Below are 19,221 nucleotides of genomic sequence, written 5' to 3'. Positions count from 1 at the left end.
GCTCTTTGTCTTCCATAGAGTCTTAGCTGTCCTCACTATGGTCACCCTCTTCCGAGACCTCTCGGCCCTGACTGTCTGCACCCCACCTCCAGGGACCTATGGGCCCCGACTTAGCTCAGTTTGTCTGTCTCACAAACATTCAGCTGTCCTTCCTAAAAGCAGGAGGAGGATGTAGACCCTGCCCTTGGGAGGCTCCCAGCTTCCCTGGAGTCATCAAACCTTACACGCATAAATTGTGACTTTGTGTAGAAAAAGAGAATTGTCCCAGATGGTCTTTAAGGACCTACTGTGTGCTCTTGTCTGACTTGTCAACTCCTTGCAGTGACCCCATGGGGAGACAGGATTGCCCTCTCATTTTACAAGGGAGGAAACTGAAGCTGAGACAGGTGAAGTGACTTGTCCAAGGTCATGCAGCTCACTGGAGCAGATCCAGGCTTCGCTCCGAACCCTGGGTTTGTTTTTAAACACCCTGCTCTTCCTTTTTCCCCATGCAAGGGGCTCCAGGTATAAACTTTTTCCAAGTGCCGTTTGAACATTACCTGGAGTGTTTTATAGCAAAGCAGAACCCTGGGCCATACCTTCGACCAGAAGAACTGGTCATCATTGACTGGATGTGGGGCCTGGGGGGTAAGGGGCGTGTCCTGGTGACAGGCTTTAAAGAGGCCTGTAGAAGTGACTTAGCAGCAGCAGACCTAGTCTAGTCAGGGGAGGATGTCAGAGGCTGGCTTCCCAGGTGGCACTAGTGGTAAAGAACCCGCCTGCCAATGCAGGAGACATAAGAAATGTGGTTTCGATCTCCGGTTCGAGAGTATCGAGGAAATGGCAGCCCACTCCAGTATTCTTGCTTGGAGAATCCCGTGGGTAGAGGAGCTTGGTGGGTCACAAAGAGTCGGACACGACTGGAGTGCTTAGCATGCACACACGGTCAGAGGTTGGCCAGGAAGGGCACTCCAGGTAGAAGGTCTGATGATGGCAGAGTTCCAGGGAGCAAGTTCCAGCAGGTGGCTGGGGATGTACCAGCAATGAGAGGGAGCAGCCTGGGGCAGCAGAAGACGCTGTGGTCCCAGGGGGTGGAGCTTCATCCTCAGCCTCCATCCCTTTGCCCCCAGGAGCAGCACCACAAGGCTCAGGTGGAGCAGTTCCTGGCAGAGCATGGCGACGAGTACCAGTCTGTGAAACTGGTGGGCCCCGAGGTGCGGATGGCCAGCGCAGACGCCAGGAACATGGGCGCGTGAGTTGAGGGTCGTGGTGGAGGGGCCGTGTTATCAGGAGCCCCAGGCGGGCAGACAGAGGTTCAGAAGGCTATGTGGTCTCCAGCAAGTCCTGCCCCTCCGTTGACCTCGATGTTCTCATCTCTCAAATGGGGAAATCATTGAGTCAACCTCAGTTCTCCTGGGGAGGGCTGAGCACTGACATTTGAGTTCGGGAAGCAAAGGAGAGACAGAGGAAGGACTGGAGGGCCAGAGGAGATAAATGCTGACAATTGGAGAAACAGCCTGTGATTTTTTTCCTTTATCATGGAAATAAACAAGTTTAATTTGTGTGAACTATAAAAGAGTTAGAAAGTGCAGATCTGAGATTGGCAAACTCCTTATAAAGGCCCAGCTAGTAAATCTATGTAAATTGGCTTTGAGGGCTCTGCCGTGACCACTCAGCCCAGCTATTAGAGCATGAATGAGCGTGCCTGTGCTCCAATAACATTGTCTTTATCAATACTGAAATTTGAAGTTCATATGATTTTCACATGACTTCTTTTGATTTTTGTTTTCCCCACCCGTTTAGAAATGTGAAACTGTTCTTACAAATTTGTGATTGCCACGGGGTGAGAGAGGGGTGGACTGGGAGTTTGGGATTACCAGATGCAAACTGTTATATAGAGAATGGAAAAACAAGGTCCTACTGTGTAGCACAGGGAACTATATTCAATATCCTGTGATAAACCATGATGGAAAAGAATATGAAAAAAATGTATATATATATATGTACAACTGAATCACTTGGCTGTATAGCAGAAATTAGCATTGTGAATCAACTATACGTCAATAAAGTAAAATTGAAAAAAGTTCTTGGGGATTCTCTTAGTAGTCCAGTGGTTAAAACTCCATGCTTCCACTGCAGAGGGGCATGAGTTCGATCCCTGGTCAGGGAACTAAGATCCCGCATGATGCTTAGAACAGTCAAAAAAAGAGAAAAGGGTCAAAACCCCAGGCAGTGAGCTAGATTTGCACTGTGCTCCATAGTTTGCTGAGCCTGGCGCCAGTAAACAAAAAGAACATAGATTTTTAAGAAAATTTTAACTATTATTGATTTACAATATTGTGCTAGTTTCAGGTGTACAACTTCGGATTCTTTTCTATTAAAGGTTATTACAAGGTACTGAATGTCATTATCTTTCTGGCATCTGGCACCCAGTGCCCTGAAAACCTTGGCACTGGGGAGAGCAGGCCTACAGGCAGGTTCCTACACGGCTTGGTGCTATGGTGTTATTATTTACTGTGCTGGACAGTAAATCCTTGTTGTTTATTTTTTGTATATTATTGTGTATCTGTTAATCCCATACTCCTAATTTATCTCTCCCCTTCCCCCTTTTCCACTTTAGTAACTGTACGTTTATTTTCTATGTCTGTGAGTCTATTTCTGTCTTGTAAATATGTTGGTTTGTATTATTTTTTTAGATTCCACATACAAGTGATATCATATGATATTTGTCTTTCTCTGTCTGATTTTACTTAGTGTGAGATTTTTAAAGCTTTTGGTGTAGGTTGTCAGACTGTCCTCTGGAAAGGCAGAGCCAGTTTACCCATAGCACTGAGTAGCGTAGGGGCCTGTCTGTGGCCTGCTCTCCCCAGTGCCCAGGTTTTCAGGGCACTGGGTGCCAGATGCCAGGCTCTGGGCCTTGTCTTGACAGCTTTGTAGTCCAGGGGTTGGGGCTCAGAGTCGGGAGGGACCTCGAGGCGGCTGGTGCCAGCCTGCAGCAGGGCTGACCTGAGCTCCCTAAAGACCCTTGGCTGGTACCTGGTGATGAAAGATGTGGGCAGCGGCGGGGACTGCAGGTGCAGGGATCCTGGGTGGTGGGGAGGCTGGCACCAGCACCCTGACCCCGATGACCCTGTGTTCCCTCCCCACAGGGACTTGTGCCGGCAGGACCGTGGCTGCACTTACTACTTCAGTATGGATGCCGACGTGGCCCTGACCGAGCCCAGAACCCTGTGGCTGCTGATCGAGCAGAACAAGTGAGGCTGTGGGTTGGCCGCGGCTGGCTGGCAGGCAGGCCCGCAGAGCCAGGGCTCACGATGGCCCTGGACCCGAGTCTGGGCTTGGGGTGGGGGCCTCTCCCCTGCCTGTCTCCTCCTCCACATTGGCCTCACCTGTGACCCTGGGCTTTTCCCAGCCTGGCTGTCTTGTGTTTATACACACACACACATATTATTAATTTATTTTTAGCTGTTCTGGGTCTTCGTTGGTGCACATGGGCTTTCTCTAGTTGCGGCGAGTGAGGGCCACTCTTTCTGCAGTGCACAGGCTTCTCATTGCAGTGGCTTCTCTTGTTGCAAAGCACAGGCTCTAGGCGCATGGGCTTCAGTAGTTGCACTCCGCAGCCTCGGTAGTTGTGACTCATGGGCTCCAGAGCACAGGCTCAGTAGTTGTGGTGCTCAGGCTTAGTCCCTCTGCAGCATATGGGACCTTCCTGGACCAGGGATCGAACCTGTGTCTCCTGCATTGGCAGGTGGGTTTCTCATCCACTGTACTGCCAGGGAAGTCCTGGCTACCTTGATTTAGTCTAGGATGTTCTCCACCTCCTGGCTCCAAGCTCCAAGACGTCCCACCCCCTACCCCCACCCCTCCTCCTCTGTGCCTTGCCTGGCTGCTCTGTGAAGGGCGGGGGTAGCTGGCATCAGATGGGCCAGACCCCACCCCAGGCCCTACTCCAGGGAGGTCCTTGCAGGTTGAAGGCGCCCTCCCTCCCCTTGCCCACACCTGAACCTGCCCCACTCTCCTCTCGGGCAGAGGGACTCCCTCTGAGATGCTCCCTTCCCCAGGAACGTTATCACCCCATTGATGACCCGCCATGGGAGGCTGTGGTCGAACTTCTGGGGGGCACTGAGTGCAGATGGCTACTACGCCCGCTCCGAGGACTACGTGGACATCGTGCAGGGGCGGCGTGTGTGAGTACCTGCAGGATGTGGGGACACCCTCCTCTGTCTTCCGCCTGGCCTCGCCTCCCTCAATATTCCTGTCCTTCTTGTGCTCAAATTCCTGCTGAACTGAAGCAAGGAAGACTGCAGTCAGACACCAGAAGGACTTCCTGACAGTTATCCTGGGGCCATGTGCCCAGAGTAGGGGAATCAAATCAGCACCATCCTGCCCTCCCAGCCTGTGACTTCCCTCTTGTCTGACCCCTGACCCCCAGCCTTTGACTCCACACCATTGCCTGTGACCCCCTCCATCTTCCCCTCTCTCCCTTAGGGGTGTCTGGAATGTACCCTACATCTCAAACATCTACCTGATCAAGGGAAGCGCCCTGCGGGCTCAGTTGCAGGAGACAGACCTGTTCCACCACAGCAAGCTGGACCCCGACATGGCCTTCTGTGCCAATATCCGGCAGCAGGTTAGCTGGGCTGGGCAGTCAGAAGAGGCCCCGTTGATGGGGAAGACGAGTTACCTTGTTCCCATGGGCCCTGTGGCTTCTGAGATCCCAGCAGGACTGCTTACAGGCTGCCAGGCCCTGGTGGGGGCACTTGGGGGCCCAGGTGTGAGGGCTGCCCCTCGGGGTCTGTAGGATCATTTTAGTAGACCCAGTTATCACACTGTCTTTCTCTTTTTTAAAATTTTTGTTTACTTATTTGTGGCTGTGCTGGGTCTTCATTGCGATGCGGGCTTTCCTCTAGGTGCAGTGAACAGGGGCCACTCTCTAGCTGCAGTGCCTGGTCTTCTCATTGCAATGGCTTCTCTTCTTGTGGCTCCCAGCCTCTGGAGCACAGGCTCAATAGTTGTGGCGCACAGGCTTCATTGCTCCATGGCCTGTGGGATTTTCCCGGACCAGCGATTGAACCCACATCTCCTGCATTGGCAGGTGGATACTTTACCACTGAGCCACCAGGGAAGCCCTACACAATCTCTTTTATGTACGTTTCGACAGAACCTAAAGAAAACTGAAGTTTCCACCTTTACTCCAAGTAATGTGCCCAAGAGACGCCCTTACTGTTTCCCTGTGCCCCACCCGATACTATTTTGTGGTTTTTTTTTTTTTAATGTGACAGTGGGATGATGTTTTCCTTGTGCCCACAACTCACTCCAGGATCAGAACTCCATCCTTTTCTTTTGCGCGTTCATTCCTTCACTCCTATTCAGTCCTCCAGGAAGTCTTCCTTGATTGGCTCAGGCCTTGGGCACTTGGGAAATGGAGTGACCCACACTGGGTTGTGAATTTAAATATGGTGGGTAGAGGAGGCCTCAGTCTTGCCCACCGCAGGGGTGGGGTGTGCAGGAGAAGGGAGGCCCTCTTCCATCCGGCCTCTTTTCCCCAGGATGTGTTCATGTTCCTGACCAACCGGCACTCCTTTGGCCACCTGCTCTCCCTGGACAGCTACCAGACCACTCACCTCCACAACGACCTCTGGGAGGTGTTCAGCAACCCCGAGGTGAGGCCCCGGGTGGGTGGGCAGGCATGGGAACAAAAGGGACCTCTGTGATCCTGTGACCTGAGGCACCTCCCTCCCAGAGCCTGACCTTGGCTGGGCTGGGACCCCATGGGCCCCCCTGGCTCCCTCCACCCCAGAGGGCTTGTCAGGCAGGATTCCGGTGTGGAGAGGAGAGTGTCTCTAGAGGCAGCGCCATCTGGTGGAGGAGGGACCGGGAGTTACAGGCTGAGGTTTGTGGTCCAGCTGTGACAGTTAAGCCTGTCCACCTTTGGGGCCTCGGTTATCTTTTTTTTTCAGGCAAGGCTTTATTGGGGCCCCCTCTGCAGCAGTGGGGAGTGAGAACTAACGTCAGGTTCCCTTGCTCACTCTCTCCCTGAGGAGGGGTGAGCTTGTTCCTTCTATAGGGTGAGAGTTGGGTTGTGTCCAGGGGTCTGGCCGGAGTAGTAGCTTAGGTATTTTGCCCTCTGGTGTTGAGTGCAGAGGGCATGCTCAGTACGCTGCTTTTGCTCTTGGTTCTTGAGAAGTGGCAGTGAAGGTTGTTTAGTCCTTCCATTATCTTTTGGCCAGAATCTGTGGGGCCTCAGTTATCTCAGCTCTAAAATGGGTGTGCTATCCCAGCCTGCCTCACCTCTGAGGGTGCTGTGCTGATCAGAGGAGGAGGCAGTCTTGACAGCTTCACTAGATGTTGCAAGCCTGTGGCTGATGTGGGCACAGGCACATACCTGCAGGCGGACCTATACACACAGCACACACATGTATACTCACATGCAAACATGGACTCCCATGGACATACTTGTGTGCCCAAACAGCTCACATGACCCAGCAGGCATAGGCACATACAGGCTCCCCTACTCCCACCCCCACCGCTCCTGCACCCCACCGGGCCTGGCGGGCAGAACTCCCTCCTGGAACAGCCCGTGCAGGTGAGTCCCAGCTGGCCCAGGCTGGCCCGAGGACCCGAGCTCCCTCTCTCCCCACAGGACTGGAAGGAAAAATACATCCACGAGAACTACACCAAGGCCTTGGCAGGGAAGATGGTGGAGATGGTAAGGCCCCAGCACCCTCTGTGAACAAAGCTGCTGGATTTACACCCTGCAGCGGCTGCGGGGGACAGACGGCAGAGCAACAGGGCCAGCTGACCTGGGGGAGGAGCAGGAGCCCCCTTCCTATGCTCTGGTGCTGCTTGGGGCGAGGGAATGCACAGTGGGGTGCCCCCTGCATCTTGATGGCACTTTGTAGCTGGAGTCTTCGGGGCGGAGGGGCCTGAGGCATCTTCCCTGGCCAGAGCAGGAGAGAAGAAAATGTCCCCAACTGTGGTCTCTAGACTGTGGGCCTAGAGTGAGAAACAGATGCTTCCTTCTCTGCTTCTCCTGGAGCCTGTGTCCTCTGCTTCCTGGATTTGCATATTCCTTTCCAGGCTTCGGCAGCTCTGTGACCTTGGCTGAGAAGGGCCAGCTCTGAGCTCTGCTTCCTCCTCCCTTCAGCAGCCTGCTGACCTCCTGCTCCCTGGGGACACTTGTGGGGAGATGGAGGGCTCACAGACTGGGGTTTGGGACTGGACATAGGCCACATGAGGGGCCTTGCCTGCAGCAGGGTCTGCAGAGGGCCATGGGGGCAGCGGGAGGAAGAAGTGATGCTTCTCTGGACCCTGTGACCGAATCCCCACCCTCCTCAGCCTTGCCCGGACGTCTACTGGTTCCCCATCTTCACGGAGACGGCCTGTGATGAGCTGGTGGAGGAGATGGAGCACTACGGCCAGTGGTCCCTGGGAGATAACAAGGTGGGGGTCCAGATGCCTGACTGCGATGGCAGGGTGCTGCCCCTCCCCCATGCCTGCCCTCGGGGCTCTTTTCTTGACAAGCTAGCCAACTTCTCTGGAACTCCTGGAGATGGAGGCATTGGCAGGGGTGCCTGCAGACACTTAGGAGTAGAGGGAGTGAGAAATGGGATGGAGTGTTGGTCTTCAAGTTGCCATTGCTGCTGGGTGACTTAGAGCTGCCTTCGTCTTGAATTGCTAGGTTTCCAGTCCCTGGTTTGTCATTAGAATGATTTTGCTTCCTTCCCCAGATTGGGCATGGAGATGGGGGAGGAATGAGATAATGTGGGATGCAGAAGGATTTGGAAGTGACAGCAGGGTTAAGATCACCAGACACCAGTGTTAGGAAGCAAAGGGCATGGTGCATGTGACAGGCTGTGCATTCCCTGAAGGAGGAATTCATGCCTGCAAGCCTCTTAGAAAGTTCAGGCACCATTTTTAAAGGCACGTGAACCCCTGGGCCTATATGCCGCTGGGACAAGCTAACATCTGGGCTAGCAGCTGGACTAAGCACGGTTCATGGTTCTGCCCAATTGACATACTTGGTGCCAGAGCTCATCTCCAGAACCCAGTAACTCAAATAGCCCACATGGGGGGTCTGATGAACCCTTGTGCTCGCTCCAGCGACCCGGCCAGCACTGGGGCTCTAGTACCCCAACTAACCTGTGGCCTCTGTGTTGGTTTTCTGTGCTGTGTAACAAATCACCACAAAGCTTATCAGCTTAAAACAATGCCATTTATTATCTCCCAGTCTCTGTGGGTTGCGAGTCTGGCTCAGCGTCTCACAAGGCTGCAGTCCTGGTGTCAGCCGGGACTGGGATCCCATCTGAAGCTTGGGGTCCTTTTCCAAGCTCATGTGACAGAACTCACATCCTTGCAGCGGCATCATTTCAGGCAGCTTGCTTTATCTGGGCCAGCAGGACACAAAATCTCTGTCTTCCAGACCCTCCTTGAAGGCCCACCTGAGATGATCTCCCTTTGGATAAACCCAAAGGCGGTAGACATTACATTAATTACATCTCCTGAATCCCTTCACTTTTGTCCTGTAACCTAACCTTATCCCATCAGGTTCACAGGTCAAAGGGAGGGGATTTAGACAGAGCATGTACACCAGCGGGGGCTTCCTGGGTGGCTCAGGGGTAAAGAATCCACCTGCCATGCTGAAGACACAGGAGACGTCAAGGGTTCTATCCCTGGGTCGGGAAGATCCCTTGGAGGAGGGCATGCAACCCACTTCAGTATTCTTGCCTGGAAAATCCCATGGACAGAGGAGCCTGGCAGGCTACAGTCCACGGGGTTGCACAGAGTCAGACACGACTGAAACAACTGAACAGGCACTACACCAGGGAGCTGGAATTTCATGGTGTGTGTTGGGGGGTTGGATCTTACAATTCTGCTTACCAAATTCTCCTTGGTCACGTCTAGGACAACCGCATCCAGGGTGGCTACGAAAACGTGCCAACCATCGACATCCACATGAACCAGATCAACTTTGAGCGGGAGTGGCACAAGTTCCTGGTGGAGTACATCGCCCCCATGACGGAGAAACTCTACCCGGGCTACTACACCAGGGTGGGCGCGCCAGGGGTGCAGCCGGGATGAGGGCGTGGGATGGAGTGGTTGGGGCTTGCCGGGGAGGAAGGCGTTCCCGGCTTGGGGGAGAGTTTACTGAATATTTAGTCTCCAGGAGTGGCGTCTCCTCCCTTCAGGGGTGAGGCTAGGCCCCCGGAAGGTGGGGCCTCGGGAGGCGGGGTCCCGGGAGGCGGATGCTGTGGGCGGGGTCTCGGGAGTCATCTAGTTGGTAAGGGGAGGCCATTCTGCCTCCATCCGGGACTCACTTTGCGTCCTTCTCTGTATACTTAAATCCTGCTCCAGAGGCTCCTATGCTAGTCCACCGAACAAGCCCGTTAGCTGGCTGGCATGCCCATTCCTTTAGCTCCTTCCCTTTTGTGTCTGGCTGCCTTTTTTGACTTTTGCCCTCCTTCACTCAGTCACCTCCTCCTTGTTTACCCTGGTTTTCTCCAAACACCTGCTCTGAGTGTGCCAGGGCCTTGCTCCCAAGGAATCACCAGCCAGAAAGAGTCGTGAGGGTTACGTTCATTTCCTCCCTTCTCTTCCTCCCACCCCTGCTCTCCATCTCCTTCTCCCGCTCTTCCCTTCCTCCCTCCACATCCTCCCTTTCTTTACTTTTCCTTCTCTTCCTTCCCTTCCATCCCATGTTTTAATTGAGAACCTTGTCTGTGCCAGACACTGGAGAACACAGCATAAGCAGATGTGCCGTCTTGGTCGACTTTGCAGCGATCGGATGAGGGGTCCCTTCTGTGCACCGCTGCCTTTCCCAGCATTTGGGGGCCTCTCTAACTCCAGTTCTCTTGTCCTGCTTCCTTGGCGCAGGCCCAATTTGACCTGGCCTTTGTCGTCCGCTACAAGCCTGATGAGCAGCCCTCGCTGGTGCCACACCACGACGCCTCCACCTTCACCATCAACATCGCCCTGAACCGGGTTGGAGTGGATTATGAGGTGAGCAGGGGGCACCTTGGGCCAGGGGCGGGGCAGGGGCAGGGGCTGACTGGGGAGTAAGCAGCTCACAGGGTGGCCAGTCAGGGTATGCCAGTGCCAGAGAACCCTAGAGAGAGGGTGCCTGGTGCGTGGAGACGGCTTATTGGAAGAGGTGGGCTCAGAGCACAATTTGTTTGGGGGGAGAAAGCTTTAGATACAACAGAGCAAGGATTCGAGATGTCTGGGGGCCAGACTGGCTGGGCTTGGGTCCTGCCTTCCTCTCACCAGCTCTGTGTAATGTGTAACCAGGTACGTTTCTTAGCATTTCCCTCATATCTTAGATGGGAAAACCTAGAGGACCCCCCTGTAGAATTGTGAGAATTAAATGAGCTCATCCAGGTAATTGCTTATGTGAATCCATAATAAGTAATCAAGGCAAATAATAGCTATTTTAGTAATAAAAAGTTTAGGGTTTTCATCACTCTTGAAATAAGAGGGCAGCTTTGGGAATGGCAGGACAAGATCAGAGCAGGTGTGGGGCACAGGCTTGTGATCAGAGGGGTGGACGGGGAAACCAGGAAGACAAGAGGGTGCGGAGGGAGTAGTTGGGGGCCTCAGGGCCCCAAGGAAGGGCCTCTAGGTGTGATCAGCTAGGGAGAGGACCGTTTATTCACCATTTACTCCTTAAGCTGCTATTTTCTTTTAAAAGTCTTTGTGGAATTTGTTACAATATTGTTTTTACTTTTTGTTTTTTTTGGCCATGAGGTATGTGGGATCTTAGTTCCCTAACCAGGAATCTAACTCACATCCTCTGCGTTGGACAGCAAAGTCTTAACCGCTAGACTGCAGGGGAAGTCCCAAGTTACTATTTACAAAAGCTTCTGGGGACTCAGCCCTGGGCAGGCATTGTGAAGGACACCCATAAAACACCTATCATTTTTTTGAGAGTTTACAATATATCAGGGGTTTTCATAGGGGACAGTGTTCCCCTCTCAGCAGACATTGGCGATAACTGAAGACATTTTCAGTTGTCCCAACTATGAGGGTACTATTGGCATCTCTTGGGTAGAGGCCAGGGGTACCCAGGACAGCTCCCCCATAAGCAAGAATTACCTGGCTCATGTGATGATAATTGTACAGCAGTGTAAATGTACTTATTATCATTGTACACTTGAAAATGATTATGATGATAAAGTTTATGTTATGTGTATTTGCCACAGTTAAAAAATAATTATCTGACCCAACATGTCCATAGTGCTAAGGTTGAGAAACCCAGCCCTAAGCTAGCTCTTACTTGTATCTTCTCATTTAATTCTCACAACCCTGTACAGTTTAATGCCTATTTTCCAGAAGGGCAAACTGAGGTTCAGGTTGGTCACAGAGTCACTGCCCAGTGCTGCCTGCCTCCAAGGCCAGTGCTTCTGATTCCTTGCTCTTTGCAGAGTGTCTCCCTTAGGCAGCTCATGGCTGTCGCTCACAGGGCATCCCCGGGCAGGCTGTACTGAGGGGCCCCTTGGCTGTGATGGCTCAGATGGGAGAAGGGGGGTGGGGGTGGGGTGGGGGGAGGGCCTGTTGTCCCCTTGGGGAACTGGCACTTCCTGTTGGGTAATTGACACTTCCTGTCTCGCAGGGTGGAGGCTGTCGGTTCCTGCGCTACAACTGCTCCATCCGAGCCCCACGGAAGGGGTGGACCCTGATGCACCCCGGGCGACTCACACACTACCACGAGGGGCTCCCCACCACCAAAGGCACTCGCTACATCGCAGTCTCCTTCGTCGATCCCTAACTGGCCGGAAGTGGCCACCACGGACCTTTTCCTCTTGGTCAACAACCACTGCCCAGCAGCCTCCGGCGCCTCGGGGCCCAGGGAACGAGGATCCAGCCTCCAGGCTCTTGACCTCTTACTGCTTTTGAGCCACCTTCAGAGAGATGGGGCCGCAGGCCAGAGGCAGAGCACAGCTCCTTGGCTGGGACCTTCCTGGTGCTCTGGATGTCTTCCCGGGAAAAACTGTTCACTTTCACTGCTTTGTAGCAACTGGTCTTTTCTCACCCATCTTCCTGAAAAACCCAGTCCCACTTCTTCTGCTTCTTCCAGGGGGCAGTGCTTGAGCACAACAGGGGCTGACCCAGCTGCCCAGAGAGACTCTAGGGGTGAGAAGTCACACCCCAGAGCTTCTCCCCAGCAGAGCTGCAGCCTTGGGGCCTTCTGCTCCAGGGTTGACACTGAGACCTGGGTCAGACTCAAGTCCCCACATGACCGTGGGACTGCAGCAGCCCCATCCTCCCTGGCTCCCATCATGGGAGCAGAACACTGTCCCTTGGAGATGGTGACTCAGAAAACCTCCTGGGAGACAGGAAGTACATGGATGTCACAGCTCCATCCTCTGCTTGACCTTTGCTGGGGGTGGGGCAGAGCAGGGAGTGGTGTATCTGCACACTGCACTGCGTCATCCTGTCCTGGATGCCTCTGGAGAGAGGGACAGACAGAAACAGCGTTCCTATTAAAGGTCATTCAAACCACTGAGGGGGAGATGCTGGGGTAGGCGGGTGTGCACGTTTCAGGGCGGGTGTCTGCAGGGAGAGGTTTTAATAGCGAGGAAGGCTGGCTCTGTCAGCAGATTGGGTGACTTGGGTCTCTGTCTCATTTGTACATTTCATAAACCCTCCATATGAGCCAGGCCCTGCTACCTGGGGTGCATGGTGTCATCTCCCAAGATCCAAACCAGTGTCACTCTCCTCTGAAGCCTTTGCTGACCCTCCTTGCACACATGAATATCAGGGAACAGAGAACTTCTGGTGGTCCTGCCACACCCTGGGCAGATTTGTAGCATCCATAACATGTCAAGGCATTTGTTAATGTTATGAAGTGTTAGTTGCTTGGTTGTGTCTGACTTTTTGTGACCCCACGGACTTGAGCCTCTCTCCATGGGATTCTCCAGGCAAGAATGCTGGAGTGGGTAGCCATTCCCTTCTCCAGGGGATCTTCTTGACCCAGGGATTGAATCTGGGTCTCCCGCATTGCAGGCAGATTCTTTACTGCCTGAGCCACCAGGAAAGCCCATTTATTAATAATAAGTGCCAGCCTCTGTCCACCCCTGCTGTGGGCTGGCCATCATGCATGTCAGGCACTCAGCATGCAGTCTTCTGGGGTGGGGACTGACATTGCCTTTCTATAGGTGAGGAAATGTAGGCTTGGAGGGGCCAAGTAATTGACCTGAAGTCACAGAAGTGCGTGCCAAGGATGGGGATTTGAATATGATTTCAGTAGAAATCTGGTCCCTGCCCCACCCCCACCTCCTAGGTACCCTGTAGTCATGGATGGGGACAGAAAAAAAACAAAATGCAGTTCACTGTGAACCCAGGATGATAAATGTCACAACGGCTGTAAGAACTGTGGAGAGCTTAGTTTCTCTAGGTGATTTTTGCCCCCCAAGGGCCATTTGGCAATGTCTAAAGGGATTTGACGTGGTCACAACCTGGGAAGGGGGTTGGAACGCTGCTGGCAGTAGTGGGTCGGGGCCAGGAGTGATCCTAGACATCCTACAAGACATCCCGGCCTCCAACAAAGACTTGACCCCAATACCAGTGGTGCTGAGACTGAGAAGCCTGCTGGTTGTGCTTTAGTCGCTAAGTTGTGTCCGACTCTTGAGACCCCATGGACTGTAGTCTGCCAGGCTCCTCTGTCCATGGGATTCTCCGGGCAAGAATACAGGAGTGGGTTGCCATTTCCTTCTCGAAGCTATCTTCCCAACCCAAGGATCAAACCTGGGTTTCGTGCATTGCAGGCAGATTCCTTACCAACTGAGCCATGGGGAAGCCGAGAAGCCTGCTAGCAGATGCCATTTAAGCTGGGCCTTGGAGGGGGAGGAGGTTTCCAATAGGTAGAGACATTCTCCAGGTCAAGAGATGGAGCTGTCAAGGCATAGGCGGGACTGAGAAGCAGGTTGGCTGGTATGGGTGATGTGGACGGGATCAGATTGCAAAACCCATTTTCTGTGGCTAAGGAGAGTTGGACTTTATTTAGTTGGAGTCATTCAAGTGTTTTTCATATGTGTCCTGAGGAGATAGTGTTTTTTTTTCTAAATTAAAAAAGTTGAAGTATAATTCATTTACATGTTTCAGGTACACAGCAAAGTGATTCCATTATATATACTTTTGCAGTATAGGCTATTGGGCTTCCCTGGTGGCTCAGTGGTAAAGAGTCTGCCTACCAAGCAGGAGATGTAGGTTTGATCTCTGGGTTGGGAAGATCCTCTGGAGAAGGAAATGACAACCCACTCCAGTATTCCTGCCTGGGAAATCCCATGGACAAAGGAGCATAGGGTCACAAAAGAGTCAGACATGACTTAGTGACTGAACAATAACAAGATTATTACAAGATATTGAATATAGTTCCCTGTGCTTTACAGTCAGTCCTTGTATACAACAATAGTTGTGTTATCTGTTAATCCCAAATTCCTAATTTATCCCTTCTCTCTAAAAATAAGTTTTTATTTTAAAATAGCCCATGGTGAAGGGGCTTCCCAGGTGGTGCTAGTGGTAAAGAACCTGCCTGTCAATGCAGGAGACCTAAGAGACGGGAGTACAATCCCTGGGTCAGGAAGATCACCCTGGAGAAGGGAATGGCAGCCCACTCCAGTATTCTTGCCTGGAGAATCCCATGGACAGAGGAGTCTGGCAGGCTACAGTTTATAGGGTTGCAAAGAGTCAGACATGACTGAAGCAACTGAGCATGCGTGCAGTTCATGCACTGTGAATTCAAACAGTGCAAATCTTAATCTCTTTCCCACCTCTGACCCCCAGCTTTCTAGTTCTCCCCGGGAGTGACATGTCTATTCAGTTTCTTGGGTGTCCTTTCTGAACTGGTCTGTGCCATACAAGTGTGTGTCTTAGGGTTGCTTTTAAGTGTTAACCTTTTTCCGATGCCAAATGCAATTCATGTCCACCGTGGAAATGTCAAAATAGAAATAGGTAATGTGGAAGAGTTGTCCTGCAGTTTTACCCCACCCCTGCCCTGTGCCCTGACAATCACACCATCAGCCAAGTGGAGGGAGTCTGGTCATTGGAGGCCTCAGAGCTTGATGCAATGCTTCAGAGAGAAAGTAGGGTGCTGGTTGGAGGCTCCTGCTAGAAGGCTGGGGAAGGATTCCAAGGCTTCTGCAGTGGCTCAAGCAAGTGACCAGCACCTTGGCCAGAGCTTGCAGGAAGGAATGGACAGGAAAGATGCTTAGGAGGGAGAACCTTCAGGCCTCCTCAAAGAAGGGAAATGGAATTTATTTCATGCCCTCGGAGAACGGACAGTTCACTTAGCCAGGGAGTTTGGAGGAGGAAGCAATCAGACAGCTGCTCTATGAGGTAGGAGTACAGGTTTGGAGGCAGGGTCTGGGTGTGGCCTCACAGTCCAAAGTCTGACTCTCAGGAGGGGAGGCTACTAGTTCAGTTAGGACAGAAAGGGTGGAACAGCTCCTTCTGACCTCACTGGGAGCTGATAAGCTGGTCCAGTTGTTATTCAATTGCTAAGTCATGTCCAACTCTTTGCAACCCCATGGACTGCAGCACACCAGGCTTTTCTGTCCTTCACTATCTCCTGGAGTTTGCTTAAATTCATAGCCATTGAGTTGATGATGCCATCCAACCATCTCATCCTCTGTCACTCCCTTCTTCTCCTGCCCTCAATCTTTCCTAGCATCAGGGTCTTTTCTAATGAGTTGGCTGTTCGCATCAGGTGGCCAAAGTATTGGAGCTTCGGCTTCAGCATCAGTCCTTCCAACGAATATTCAGGGTGGATTGCCTTTAGGATTGACTGGTTCAATTTCCTTGCTGTTCAAGGGACTCTCAAGAGTCTTCTCCAGCACCACAGTTTGAAAGTATCAATTCTTTGTTGCTTGGCCTTCTTAATGGTCCAGTTCTCACATCCATACATGATTACTAGAAAAACCACAGCTTTGACTATAAGGACTTTTGTTGGCAAAGTGATGTCTCTGCTTTTTAATATGCTGTCTAGGTTTGTCATGGCTTTTCTTCCAAGGAGCAAGTGTCTTTTAATTTCAGTCCCATGAAAAGTATGAAAAACATTGGTCCAGAGGCAAACAATTTATTGAGGTATCTGTGGCAAGATTATACCCTAGAGCAGTGCAGTCCAGTAGAGACAATGTTGGCTTTCCATACCCAAATACCTATTTGCACATGGAGGGAGCTGTTCTATGCCATTTTATATAAGGGACTTGAGCATCCGAGGATTGTGGTACCTGAGGGAGATCCTGGAACCAATCCCCTGCTGATACCGAGGAACTACTGTATAATATGAACCATTAATCTGAGTGTTTTTCCTTAAACTCCACACAATATTCCACTTATGACACTTCTGGTCACCAAATGTGTGTGGGTTTTCCCCACACCAAGCATCCTCCAATTCTGAGTAGGCACAGAAAGGGTGTCCTACAAATTTAACTCAATTTTGACACTATTTATAAAGAAGGCTGACTGCTGAAGAATTGATGCTTTTAAACAGCGGTCTTAGAGAAAGAGATCAAACCAGTCAATCCTAAAGGAAATCAACCCTGAATATTCACTGGAAGGACTGACGCTGAGGCTGAAGCTCCAATCTTTGGCCACCTGATGCAAAGAGCCGACTCATTAGAAAAAACCCTGATGCTGGGAAAGATTGAAGGCAGGAGTAGAGGACAACAGAGAACAAGATGGTTGGATGGCATCACCGACTCAATGGATATGAGTTTGAGCAAGCTCCGGGAGACAGTGAAGGACAGGGAAGCCTGGTGTGCTGCCGTCCGTGTGGGGTTGAAAAGAGTCAGACATGACTGAATGGCTGAACAACAACAAAGCATCAGATCCCATAGACTAAGGGCTCAGTCCCACCAGACTGTCCCCACTTCAAATGCCAACAGCAAGTCCAAGTTGTCACCTGTGCTTCTGACTAACCATTTATAAACTAGAGATTCCCATGATCCCTCCCCTCTCAAGTTTGATTAAATTTACTACATTGGCTCACAGAATTCAGGAAAATAGTTTACCTACTAGATTACTGGTTTATTATAAAAAGATATCACTTAAGAACAGCTAGGACTTTCCATGGGCTTCCCAAGTAGCTCAGTGGGTAAAAAAAATCTGCCTACAATGCAGGAGACACAAGAGATGCAGGTTTGATTCCTGGATCAGGAAAATCCCCTGGGTAAGGACCTGGCAATCCACTCTAGTATTTTGCCTGGAGAATCCCATGGACAGAGGAGCCCAGCATCCATGGGGGTAGCAAAGAGTTGGACACGACTAAAGTGACTGAGCACAGCATAGCACAGGACTTTCCTGGTGTCACAGTGGATAAGAATCTGCCTGCCAGTGCATGGGACACAGGTTCGATCCCTAGTCCAGGAAGATTCCACGTGCTGCGGAGCAACTAAGCCTGTGTGCCACAACTACTGAGGCTGTTCACTAGAACCCAAGAGCTGCAGTACTGAAGTCCTCATGCCTAGAGCCTGTGCTCTGCCACAAGAGAAGCCACCACAGTGAGAAGTCTGCACGCTGCAACTAGAGAGTAGCTCCCACTTGCTGCAACTAGAGAAAAAGTCTGTGTAGCAACGAAGACCCAGCATAGCCAAAATTAAATAAATAAATGAATAAAAAAATTTAATAAAAAGGACAGCTGGATGAAAGATACATAGGACAAGGTATGTGGGAAGGAGTGATGAGTTTCCATGCTATTTCTGGGTGCACCCGCCTCCCAGCACCTCCATGTGTTCACTAACCTGGAAGCTCTTTAGACTGTAGTTCAGGGCTTTTTATGAAGACCTCATTATGCAGGTATTAAAGCATGCAAGTAGCTAGATATCAGCAGAGAAAGCTCGAGCCAGATGGCAGAAAACCACACATCTGTAATGGTCAGACAAAGAAAAGCAGAAACCTCCAGACTGAGAGGAAACCATACATTTTGGGGTGATAAGTGTACTGGAGGCAGACAAAGAGAGGTGAGAAAAGGTGGGAATCTCTGGTGTCTAAACCTAACCTGTTGCTCATTATGTTCTCATTACAATAAAATCAGCCTTGCAGACAAGAAGTACCCATTACACACTGATGCCACAACACTTTCAATCTAGGCTAAATAAGGACAAAAATCCCTCCTCCCCTCCAGAAGGTGAAGCTGGGGTGAAAATCAGGGAATATGACCCCTAAGCCTGCAGTTCCAAATGAATAGTCCACCCTTTCATTTGTATGTACCACATAACTGGCTTGCTAAGAAAACTCGGGGCAGCTACTTGCCTGTGTCCGCTCTCCCTTTGAGAGCGTGATTGATGAGCGATAGTCGCTCAGTTATGTCCAACTCTTTGGGACCCCATGGACTGTAGCCCACCAGGTTCCTCTGTCTATGGGATTCTCCAGGCAACAATACTGGAGCGGGTTGCCATTTCCTTCTTGAGACTGTACTTTTGCTTAAATAAATTCTTGCTTTTCTTTCTTAACCTCCCTGTATCTGAATTCTTTCTGTGACAAGAATTTTTCTTTTACTGGGAATATACACACAGTTGATTAAATCATTGACCGTTAGCGATCAAGTCAATCTCCAACTCCTCTCTCAGGAGGTGGAGCAGGGTGGCAGGGCTGAAAGTTCCAACCCTTCTAATCAAGAGATTGGGTTTCCCTGGCAACCAGCCCCCATCCTTAGGAGCATTCCAAAAGTTGTCTCATTAACATAAATTCAGTTGTGGCTGAAAGGTATAATTCATAAAAGACAGTCATTTCATCTTTATCTGAATAGCTCTGAAGGTATTTCATAAACAGAGGACAAAACTAAATATAACAAATGATGCCCCTGTGGCTCTTATATAGGTAATTACCAGGTATTTAGGAGCTCTGTGGCAGGAACAGTGAATGAAGATCAAATAGTTATTATTATAAACCACAATATCACAGCAAGCCAGTTGTGTAATTTTAGATTTTTTAGTAGCCCCATTTTAAATAGTAGAAGGGAACAGGTGAACTTCATTTTAGTAGTATATATCATTTAACCCAATTTATCCCAAAATACTATATCATTACACACAACATAACAATATGAGATCGTTGACATTCCTTTCCCTACTGAGTCTTACACATCTCAGTTTGCACTGGCAACATTTCAGGAGCTTGCTTGTGGCACATGGCTAGGGGCTACCATACTGGAGAGCACAGCCTTGGAGCCTTCTCTGCCGTCGCTGAGGCCACCAGGAACCTGTTTACTGCTGTGTCCCAATGCCTGGCACATAATGAGGCCTA

At 50.9% G+C, this 19,221-nt stretch overlaps 1 protein-coding gene across 1 annotated transcript in view; it reads left to right on the top strand.

Annotated features, from left to right (window-relative positions):
- Positions 1 to 12,477, top strand: part of PLOD1 (procollagen-lysine,2-oxoglutarate 5-dioxygenase 1) — a 32,035-nt gene extending 19,558 nt beyond the window's left edge. The window contains exons 10-19 of the mRNA XM_069544723.1: positions 1,110 to 1,231; positions 3,129 to 3,233; positions 4,041 to 4,166; positions 4,468 to 4,609; positions 5,529 to 5,642; positions 6,623 to 6,688; positions 7,318 to 7,422; positions 8,884 to 9,030; positions 9,853 to 9,978; positions 11,588 to 12,477. Coding sequence (XP_069400824.1) covers positions 1,110 to 1,231; positions 3,129 to 3,233; positions 4,041 to 4,166; positions 4,468 to 4,609; positions 5,529 to 5,642; positions 6,623 to 6,688; positions 7,318 to 7,422; positions 8,884 to 9,030; positions 9,853 to 9,978; positions 11,588 to 11,743 — 1,209 coding nt within the window. The 3' untranslated portion in view covers positions 11,744 to 12,477. The remainder of the gene's footprint in view (positions 1 to 1,109; positions 1,232 to 3,128; positions 3,234 to 4,040; positions 4,167 to 4,467; positions 4,610 to 5,528; positions 5,643 to 6,622; positions 6,689 to 7,317; positions 7,423 to 8,883; positions 9,031 to 9,852; positions 9,979 to 11,587) is intronic.
- Positions 12,478 to 19,221: the final 6,744 nt, after the last annotated feature.

Source organism: Ovis canadensis, chromosome 12 (assembly GCF_042477335.2).
Source record: "Ovis canadensis isolate MfBH-ARS-UI-01 breed Bighorn chromosome 12, ARS-UI_OviCan_v2, whole genome shotgun sequence".
Taxonomy (NCBI): Eukaryota; Metazoa; Chordata; class Mammalia; order Artiodactyla; family Bovidae; genus Ovis; species Ovis canadensis.
The sequence above is the reverse complement of the archived record's forward strand: the minus strand, read 5'-3'. Positions and strand labels throughout refer to the sequence as shown.